Genomic DNA, 10996 nt, shown 5'->3' on the forward strand with positions numbered 1-10996 from the left:
AAATTTAAGTGGAGTCAAATTAATAAGAAGAATGAAAGCATGATTCACTTTGGATATTCAATATATTGTGAAAGCTAGAACGCTTGAATTTTGGTTCTTGATTGACAATATATATGCTTAATTATATAAGTTGATTCTTGAAATGAAAATTTTGTTCTAGCAGTCGTGTAAAATGTGATTCGTTGGGCTGCTGCCCTGTAAAAGGGACGACAATTACAGGTTTTGATTAGGGAGACTTTGAAACATTTCCAGCATCATTAATATGTTCTTTTGAAACATTGCCCTGCAAATTAACTTACCTGGATCAACAACCTTCCTTGCTACATCATGCATGCTGACCCTCCAATTTCATAATAAATAACTTCTCCCATCAACCCTCAAGGCCTAAACTTTATATATTTTTTTTTGAGATAATTAAGCAAAGATTGAGAAATCAAGTTTCAATATTTTTGCCCGAACAAACAAGCATGGCCTCCACTGAAATTAATTAAGATCATTTGTAAGCTGTTTGGATTATGTGGGTTTTCTGTGGGCGTAAACAGTTAATACAAAACTCTTAGTTGTATCAAAAAATCATTAATTATTTAGTGAAAGAAACATTAAAAATTATTAATTGCATGGGTGTTATAATTATTTACTTGCTCTCAATGGAACCACGTTTTTAATGTTTGATTCCTAATTACATATAAAATTAATTAGCTTTTTGCTTTTGGTTTCAATGCTGGATTACCAATGGAAATGTTTATATGTATTGATGGGATGGATCATAACATTAGTTACAAATTAGATTTCACAACCTGGGCAAGAACTACCATTGTTTGATTGAAAAGCAAAACCATATTGGCAATACCATGTGCTAGGAAAAAAAAGTGGATAATTGCTAGTTCAGTTCAGGATTTTTTTTTTTTTGATATGGCCAAACTATTTTTTTATCAGACTGAAATGAATCATATATTATTTGATTGCATATTAAAAAATTAAAAAAATCTTGGAATGTTATATCAGGAATCCATTTGTAGAATTATGTGAAATTTTCTCAGCAAGTGGTGGCCTATTTAGAATTTAAATTTTTTTTATTAGCTCAAGATTCACCTGGGTCTGAATCGCTGTGGCCCAATTTACCATACTTTTTTCGGGTCTTGGATTGTGGTTTACCTAATGCTATGTAAAATTATTTGAACTCAGGGTTATTTCTACTGAAATGTCTTAAACTAATTTGATTTAGCTCTCTTTATTATTTATTCATTTTTAATTTTTTGTTATTTTTCAATGTGAGACTCCAACAATTACAACAAGTAACAATATAAGACAATAAATCTAACCTAAAACTTAAGATAATATATTTATGATTTCTTTTTAAATTCACTTATATGTCTTTTATTTATTTATTTATTTTATTGACGTGGGAATTCTAACACTCAAATATACTTAACACTATGCTAAGTATCAAAGCCCAGCCCAACTCAGCTCAATGCATTAGAAGATTAAGAGATATGCATATTGATGGAAAAAGTTTCTAGCTTGCGTTGATCCAGCACAAAACTCCTTGTCCAAAACCATATGAGCTATCATAGTTTTGGACAAGGAGTTTCGTGTCTGATCATGCAAGCTATAGAAGCTTTTTCTACCAATATAATATAATTGACCTCCAACTCTACGCCTGGAATTCATATGGTCCACAACCTCAAAAGATTTTGCCAAGCACTATGATGGAGATCGTTAGTCTTTGGTGGATAAATTTGTATCTTGCATTTGTTATGCTGAGGCCATTTTTCAACCATAAATGGATGCTAAAGTCTGAGGTCCCATAGCCACGCAAATGCAATGCAAGTTATTTAACTATTCAATCATGGCCGCAACTTTTGTTGATTAGTGGAGGATAGTTTCATTACCAGCAAAAAAACAACAAAGTTAAAAATCTCATGGTTTCACTTTATCCAAGCATACAAGCATGCCCTCCACTTGATCTCCACCAAAGAGATTTCCAAGTTGATGGGTTTTCATCCGCTAGTTGATGGAAGAAAAATTAGAAAAATGCTTGATATACTTATCTATATTCAATAAATAATCTCCATGGATCCACGTTTTTAATATTTGATTCCTATTTATATATAAACTTAATAATCTCCATCGAACCACTTTACTTGTGTATTAAGTCCATTAAATCACCAGTAAGCTCCACACCTTGTTGATCAACAACTCAATTTTGGAGGAATTTAGGGTTTACTTTTCACCATTAAAGAATTGCATATATTGTTTTCTGTTTTCATTCCTTGAAGAAAGTTATCACTAAGGTAAGTAATAAAAGATTATAAATATAATATACAAGAATTGTGATTAGACTATGTCAATCGAGTATATTAATTACTTAATAATTTAGTTATGGAATGTTAAGATGTAGCAATCAAGCACATAATCTCAGCTATTTTGTTTTCTTTTACAATATTACCAAACCAATTAAATATATAATCTTACACATCATTTAGCTTAGAGCTGTCCTTAAGCCTTCATAATACAATTAATTAATCCATCAAATTCTCTAATAATCTTGTCTTTATGTGACATAGATCTCAAGCTCATGACAAGGCATCTCTGCTTGTGATAAATCTCAATATCTTTACATGAGATTTTCTATCTCGTTAGCATATTTGTTAAATGTCTTTATTGCTAGCTGTTCTTCTAAATTTTCTGAGCATCGTTTGCCAATATAATTTCTTAATTATTTCATTATTTAAATATTAAACTAAGGTGCGTATAGATGATCATGGCTAGCAATTCTTGAGAAATATAATTAATTAGATAAAGATAAAAAAGAAATACAAATCAGGAATGTAACATTCCAACGAAAAAGGGTTGAATTTGTTAAACACGTTCTGCTCATATATATATATATATATATATATATATATATATATATATATATATATATATAATTCCGTTTGACTGATTAAAATAAATTAAATATAAATTAAATGAGGTATTGATTTCATATTTTAATGCAAAGATAAGCACGAGTGATGTTGGATTATTTACCTAATCCTGTTGGTCAACTATAACCTCCAAAAGCAAGTAATTAATTATTCAGCTTAATTGTGTTTAATTAGTAGTAACAAAAAAACCAGTAATATAATTAACCAGCTTGAACAATCCCAGTAAGTAGCTTAATTTTATTAAGTTATTAATATTAAGATAACACATATAATTATTGAGATTTATTTCAGTAATATTAAATTTACTTTCAAAATTATGTGATTTTGTATTTAATTGATAAGAAAATGCAAATTGAGATTTGCACTCTAGGTATCATATAGAAAACCATTAATTTCAAACTTCATTTGATTTTCAAGAAGTTGTAAGAGAGATCTGAAAGAAATTAGATTTTGGGGTTTTCACTATATTTTCTTACCACAAAAAAATTTTCTTGACCATCAAACAGAACTAGAAGACATGTTCGAAGAGTATCCAAGACAACCTATTATAAAAGAAGAACATTAAAAAAAAAAAAAAGACGAGAGTTTTTTTATTTATTTAATTCACATTTTTGTTTCAGCTTCTTATAATTGACAACTAGATAGAAGACAACAAGAAATAAAACGGTAGATTATGAAAAATAAAAACTTCTAAATGAAAATGGATCGAGTACGGTCTGATCCAACCATGGAAGGATAGCCAGAAATACCCATAACAGGAACAGCAAAACTAGCCTCCATTACAAGCCTTTGTTGATAAGCCTCTATGGTAGCTCCAGCTTCAACAAGATCCTTAATCAAATTCCTATAATATACCTTAAGCCTCCTTAACATGCATGAGTAATGCAATTTCAGCCACCTTAGTCTCATCTTTCTTAGCATTCTCATAAAGAATTCTCGACGAGGCTTCTTTCCACCTAGGCGCACCAAAGGTAGTCTACGCCTACGCAGCCAGATTCTTCGATGAGTAGGCCGCCGGAAGGCGGTGGTGAGATGGGTTTGGGAAGTGTTTTGGTTAGTGGTTTCATCATGGAGAGCCATGGAAGTGTGGGGGAGATGTGTTGAGAGGAAAGCTAAGAGCAGAAAAGGTTATAACGAGAGGTGAAGTTGACCATGTGGAGACAAAGGCATCTTGTGTTGAGAATTTATTTTGAAACAGATCCGAATGGACATATGGGGAAGTTTTAATTTTTGTTTCTTAGCGTTACAAGAAACCAGTATATATATCAATTGTTGATAATCCTCGGTAACAAACGATGACATCATATTTTGCATTTTTTTAATTTACTAAAACTTAATAACTTTTTTTCTTAAACATAAATATACACATAAATTTAAAAAAAAAGTATAATTCTTTTAATAAAATCATAATAATTTTATCATTTATCAAGGCACATTAATTTTTATATGTTCATATATATATCTGTCTATAATTGATATAAAATCTCAAATGACCAGTTGAATAACGAGGGTATTTTTATCATAGAATAGCAATGGTTATTATTAATATTTCGTTTTATATTTATTTTCTTAATTATATTTGTTTTCTTCTTAATCCAAAGTTAATTATGATAATCACAGAGTGGTGTCAAAATCAGTTCTCAAATGTTCTTCTATTTTATTTTTTTTTTTATGGTGAGAAACTCTTCTCTATTTCATGAAAAAAGATATTGTATCATCCTTTCAATTTTTCTAATGGCAGATCGAATATTTTACAAGAATACATTGATGTGATCTATGTTTAAGCTCTTAGTAAGTCTATAAAATAAATATATTTGATTATTCATACTATTATATCTGCTCCATAATTCAGCAATTTTAATTATAATTTTTTTTATTTTAATAATATTTAAAATAATAATTTTAAAAAGAACATATTGTTACACGATCTAAACATACTCTTAATCCATGATTAATCGAAAAATATTATCATTATCATTATCTGTTACTATACATCATATAAGAATCATAATTTACTATAATTAGGTGGGTACTATTCAATTTGAATTAAATAAATCGAATTGAATCGTTTAATTAGATAATTTAGTTTAATTTTTAAAATAATTAAAAATTTTAATTATTTTAATTTGATTTAGTTTTGAAGAGAAAAAATTAATTCAACTCAATTGAATCGAATTGCGTTATTTTTATAGAGAATTTATGTAGTATATATATTTTCACATATACATATTATTTAATTTCATTGATTATTGATTATTATGTTTAAATTAATATTGAAATCAGATTAAATAATTTAGAAATTAAGTATAAATAAAAAATATCAAAACTCAAAAATCTATTAGTTTAAACCGAATCAAATTGAAATGATTTGATTATATACGATTTCTAAAATATGATAATTCGATTTTATGGATTTTAAGTCAATTTAACTAAATACTCAGACCTAATTGTAATGGGTCAATAGAAAAATTAAAATAATTTTATGATTTTGCCATAATTAGAGGGTCCTTTATTATCATTATCATTATCTACCACTTTTTTTTCATGTTTTTACATTTTTTTTTATCTCAAAGTATTGAATTATAGGAGCACTTTCATCCTCTATATGAAATTATTATATGAATATGTATTTCTTTTTATTGTTTTTAATTTAATTTTATTTTTTTACTGAACTTTTATTAAACATTTATAAAAAAAACTATTAGTTAGGTATCTTAATAACAAAATTTGATTGTTATAAAAGTTATCATCGTATAAAATAAACTTTATTAATTTTTTAAAAATAAACATTTAAGTAATAAAAATTTAAAAAACAATGTAATTGAGATATATTATAAATAATAATTATATAAATATTATAATAATACATATATAAATATTTTTTATTAATAATTTATATATCATTTACTGAGGTAAAAAAAAAAAAATAATGTAAGGCCATTGCAAAGCGCGACTACATTTGCTTGTTATATACTGATAGGGATTATTAGCAGAAACCATTCAAATTAATGATAAATAATTTTTATTCTTATGATTATTGTACATGTATTTTTTTAATTTATTTATGAATATGTTACATTAAATCATAAATTTTAAAATTTTAAAATAACAAAAAAAATTAAATTAAAAGTGTAATATAATTTTTCTAATTAGTTGCCATAAAAAAATTTCTAATTAGTTGAGTGGTAAATGTATGTATCAGGGACTTCTTTATCCAATTATATAGACGTCATTGCAGGAATTTCAAAGTGAAAAATTATTTTAACCGCCGTTAAAAATTAAAAAAAAATCAATTTTTAACTTTTTACTTTTTATCTTACAAAAATGTAAAAACAAAATATCCTTTCCTCACACGCGTTCTGTCTCTATGCTCTAGCGGCCTCGTATTGTCTTTCAGCTCCACTCGCTCAAATCAGAAGATCCCTAAAAATACCCCAATTCTCCCTTTACCAAACTAGTAGAGAGATGGACACGGATGTGACCATGGTCCCAGCCGGTGAGGCCAGCTCGAGCGGCGCCGGACCCTCATCCTCTACCAAGAAACCCAAACGATTCGAAATCAAGAAATGGAATGCCGTCGCTCTTTGGGCATGGGGTCTGTTCTTATACCTCCAAAAACCTAATCCTAATAATTCATACATATAATTGCGGTGTTGTGTTTTTGGATTTTTTTCCCATTTATCTACCTGATTTCGTTTGTGGCATTTGATGTTTTCCAGATATTGTGGTGGATAACTGCGCAATCTGTAGGAACCATATTATGGATCTCTGTGAGTTCGAATTTCTCGTTTGATCTTTCATCCCTATGGATTTTTTTTTTTTTTTTAATTTAAGCTTTATTTATGTATCTGTGTAAATATATGAATGGATTTCTATAGTTGTTATGATTATTCGGTGTGATTTTGACCGCGTTTTTTATTTGGAATGGCTAGGCATCGAGTGCCAAGCGAATCAAGCAAGTGCTACAAGCGAGGAGTGCACTGTTGCCTGGGGTATGACCTCGCTTCTTTAAACCCTAACCCTAGCTCCTTGAATTTTTTTTTTCCCTTTATGTTGTTTGTGAACTGATGCATTTGAATCCTGACTCTTTGATTTTGTATTGGTTGGTTGTTGAATTATTTATTATTGCCAAATATGTTATGGCCAATTTTGTTCACTGGGTACTCTTTTGCATTATGCATTCCTTCATGATTTTTGTGTAAGGATATATATATATTTTAAGTTTTTTAAAATGGTGCATGTAGTTGAAGAAGAATTTAATATATTTGTCCAGACAGTGCTTTTGCCTTGTTTGTCAGTGACAATGTAATTAGACATAGGAAACCCAGTCATTGAGACAAAGAATGTGCTGTTCATTCTCAGAATCACCGTTGTTCTAATTGGCTTAAGCTTTTTTTTATTTAAACTGCCTCTGGCATCTTAGCTTTTGTTCTCTCCCTAAGTAGCGGGATTCAAGAAAATGGCTTGAGGGTTATACTTGGGTGGTAGTATTGATTTTGGACATAATTAATCCACCATTCTTAGTAAATCAGAGTGCAGTATCAAATCAACAATCAGTTTATTGCTAAATGAGAGAATAAAAGTTTCTTATTTTGTGAGTGGTGTTAGGTTCACTACGGAATACTGCTTGAGAGAGAGAGGGAGAGAGAGAGAGAGAGAGAGAGGGGGAGAGAGAGAGAGACCCAAATGGATTTAGGAGTTTTGACTTCAATTTTGATCAGCCTCTTGGGTCCCTGTTTCAGTTTTCTTAGATGGTGATTTAGGAGGAAAATCCTTGGATTTCTGCTTCACCCAGGAAATTTACTCATAGAGCACAGGGCAAATGATATAAACATTGGGGCGTCCTCTACTAACGATGCGCTAATCGGAGCCCGGGTGTAGTGAGAAATATGCAAGGGTGTAGGGCGTTCACCGAAAGCGACGCGCCATGTCGGCGCCCGGGTGTGGTGTTAAGTGAGCAAGGGTTCCTACATCATGGACGGGTGTGGGTAAAGAAGTTAGTCCATAGGACAGATAGTAAAACAGATAGTGGAACAGAACACAAGATAGACATAGAAAACAATATTATAGAAAGAGACCAATTAGGAAGGAGCAGGATAGGAGAAGGATCAGGGTTGGCACTTGGAATGTTGGATCACTTACAGGAAAATTAATGGAGCTTGTGGATACCTTGGAAAGGAGAAGGGTGAATATTGCTTGCATTCAGGAGACTAAATGGGTAGGAGAGAAAAGTAAGGAAGTGGGTAATTCAGGATACAAACTGTGGTTTACCGGAAAGGAGAGAAATAAGAACAGAGTGGGCATAATCATATACAGGACATTGAAAGACGCAGTAATAGCTGTGAAAAGAGTAGGAGATAGAATTATACTAGTAAAGCTAGTACTAGAAGGAGAAACAATAAATATAGTTAGTGCTTATGCCCCATAAATAGGACTAGACAGTGAGAGTAAACAAAAGTATTGGGAAGATATGGATGATTTAATGTAAAGCATACCGAATGAAGAGAATGTTTTCATTGGTGGAGATTTGAAAGGACACGTAGGAAGTGATAGACAAAGTTATGAGAATGTTCATGGAGGTTTGGGTTTTGGCAGTTGAAATGAGGAGGGAAAAAGCGTCCTGGATTTTGCTATGGCATACGACCTAATACTAGCAAATACATACTTTATAAAAAGAGAGTCACATTTATTGACTTTCAAAAGTGGGCAACATAGAAGCCAAATCGACTTCCTCTTAACCAGGAAGACAAATAGAGTTCTATGCAAGGATTGCAAGGTCATCTCAAGAGAGGCTTTAACAAGTCAACATCGGTTGGTGGTCTTGGATGTCAAACTTAGGAACATTTCAAGTAAGGTCAGAAGAAATAGTGTAGCTCGAACAAAGTGGTGGGAGTTCAAAGGAGTAAAGCAAGTGAAGTTAAAAAATGAGCTTCTCGAGTCTGAAGTATGGAAGCTGGGTATGGAAGCCAATGATATGTGGATACAGATGGCATCAAAGATTAGAGAAGTAGCTAGAAAAGTACTTGGAGAGTCTAAAGGACATGGACCACCCTCAAAAGAGAGATGGTGGTGGAATGAGTAAGTACAAAAGGCAGTGAAGAGAGAAAGGGAATGGTATAAGAAATTACCTAAATGTGATAATAATGAGGCATATGAACAGTACAAGATAGCAAAGAAAGAGGCAAAAAAGGCAGTTAGTGAAGCAAGAGCACAGGCCTTTGAAAAGTTATATGAGAAATTTAGAACTAAAAAAGGGGAGAAAGATATTTATAGATTAGTAAGGAGGAGAGAAAGGAAATGTTAAGATCTTAATCAAGTTAGGTGCATTAAGGATAAAGAAGGAAAAATGTTGGTGAAAGATAAGGACATTAAAGAAAGATGGAGAAATTATTTTAATGATCTCTTTAATAATAGTCAAAATGGTAATAGCGTGAATATAGACTATAGAACAACAGAAAAGAATGTGAATTATACTAGAAGGATTAGATCTTTAGAAGTAAAGGAAGCACTTAAGAGAATGAAAATGAGTAAAGCTTGTGGACTCGATAAAATACCAATTGAAGTGTGGAAGTATTTGGGAGATATGGGAGTGGCATGGTTAACTAAATTATTTAATAAGATTCTAAACTTAAAGAAAATGCCTGATGAATGGAGGAGGAGTATTTTAGTACCTATTTTTAAAAATAAGGGAGACATACAGAGTTGCTCAAACTATAGGGGAATTAAACTCATGAGTCATACTATGAAGTTGTGGGAGAGAGTTGTGGAGCATCGACTACGTCATGATACTTTTATCTCTCTCAATCAATTTGGTTTAATGCCCGATCGTTCAACTATGGAAGCGATCTTTCTCATTAGAAGCTTGATGGAGAAATATAGAGACGTGAAGAAAGATCTACACATGGTTTTTATTGATTTGGAGAAGGCTTATGATAGTGTTCCAAGAGATGTCTTATAGAATGTGTTAGAACAAAAGAGGGTATCTATTAGGTGCATACAAGTGTTGAAAGATATGTATGATGGAGCAACTACTATTGTGCGTACAGTGGGAGGGGACACAAGAGATTTTCCGATCTTAATTGGATTACACCAAGGATCAGCTATAAGCCCTTACCTTTTTACATTAATTTTAGATGAATTGACGAAACATATACAAGAGAGTATTCTTTGGTGCATGATGTTTGCGGATGATATTGTTCTGATAGATGAGACAAGAGAAGTAGTCAATAGAAAGCTAGAGCTTTGAAGAAGTACTCTAGAGTCAAAGGGTTTTAAGTTTGAAACTTTTATTCAATGATTTGATTTAAGTTTGGTCAACTTTTTTGTATTTGTAATGCTGATAAAAGGCTATTTGATCTTTTAGGTAAGTATTTTTATTTGTTCCATCAATCTTCTTTCATGACTGAATAAACTTGGTTTCTGCTCACCCAGGTGTGTGCAATCATGCATTCCACTTCCATTGCATCAGCCGATGGCTCAAAACCCGCCAAGTGTGCCCTCTTGGTATGCTTTCACCTATTCAAATGCCTATTTTGCACTTTATGGTATTATGTGACAAATTACTCAACTAATATGTTACTTACGCATTCTTTCAGATAATAGTGAGTGGGAATTCCAAAAGTATGGCCACTAGAATCTATGGCAGCAAGGAGGGTAGCTGGTTAATTCAAATCAGCACCTGAAAGGAGAGGGGCAGCCAATGATGTGTCTCCAGTAACGCAACAATGTAATAGATCATTTTAAGTATGGTATCGGATAGTGTTTGCCGATGATGCGTCTCCGGTAACTCAACATTGTAATAGATCATTTTAGTATGGTATCAGATAGTGATTGTTTCTGAATTTTCCCAGCAGTCTTTGGACCCAATTTGTAGGGTCGGGTACAGTTTCCTCATGACAATTATATCATTTTGTGACGCAATGTTATGATCTTGGATTATGTTTGCTTAAGCTCGTAAGAGTTATGACCTCCATGATCACCAACTCTCCAAGTATCTGGTAGCTAACTGCGAGGTTTGTACTTGTTGTATCTGCTTGTTTGGGATCACAGATTATATGTTGGTTTTG

At 31.6% G+C, this 10996-nt stretch overlaps 1 protein-coding gene across 1 annotated transcript; it reads left to right on the forward strand.

Moving 5' to 3' along the window:
• The first annotated feature begins 6271 nt into the window (after window positions 1-6271).
• On the forward strand, window positions 6272-10879 carry LOC110664598 (RING-box protein 1a). The gene is made up of 5 exons (XM_021824332.2): window positions 6272-6525; window positions 6650-6700; window positions 6863-6922; window positions 10362-10433; window positions 10526-10879. Exons 1-5 carry the CDS (start codon window positions 6396-6398, stop codon window positions 10561-10563), a joined length of 351 nt encoding a protein of 116 aa, XP_021680024.1. The 5' UTR covers window positions 6272-6395; the 3' UTR covers window positions 10564-10879.
• Window positions 10880-10996: the final 117 nt, after the last annotated feature.

This window comes from Hevea brasiliensis, chromosome 6 (assembly GCF_030052815.1).
Source record: "Hevea brasiliensis isolate MT/VB/25A 57/8 chromosome 6, ASM3005281v1, whole genome shotgun sequence".
NCBI lineage: Eukaryota > Viridiplantae > Streptophyta > Magnoliopsida > Malpighiales > Euphorbiaceae > Hevea > Hevea brasiliensis.

What these genes read in the sequence shown, in the direction of transcription:
- LOC110664598 (XM_021824332.2), top strand. Translation starts at nt 6,396, where the DNA reads ATGGACACGGATGTGACCATGGTCCCAGCCGGTGAGGCCAGCTCGAGC. An exon ending in CGTCGCTCTTTGGGCATGGG is followed by an intron (nt 6,526 to 6,649) that starts GTCTGTTCTTAT and finishes GATGTTTTCCAG; the next exon opens with ATATTGTGGTGGATAACTGC. An exon ending in GAACCATATTATGGATCTCT is followed by an intron (nt 6,701 to 6,862) that starts GTGAGTTCGAAT and finishes TGGAATGGCTAG; the next exon opens with GCATCGAGTGCCAAGCGAAT.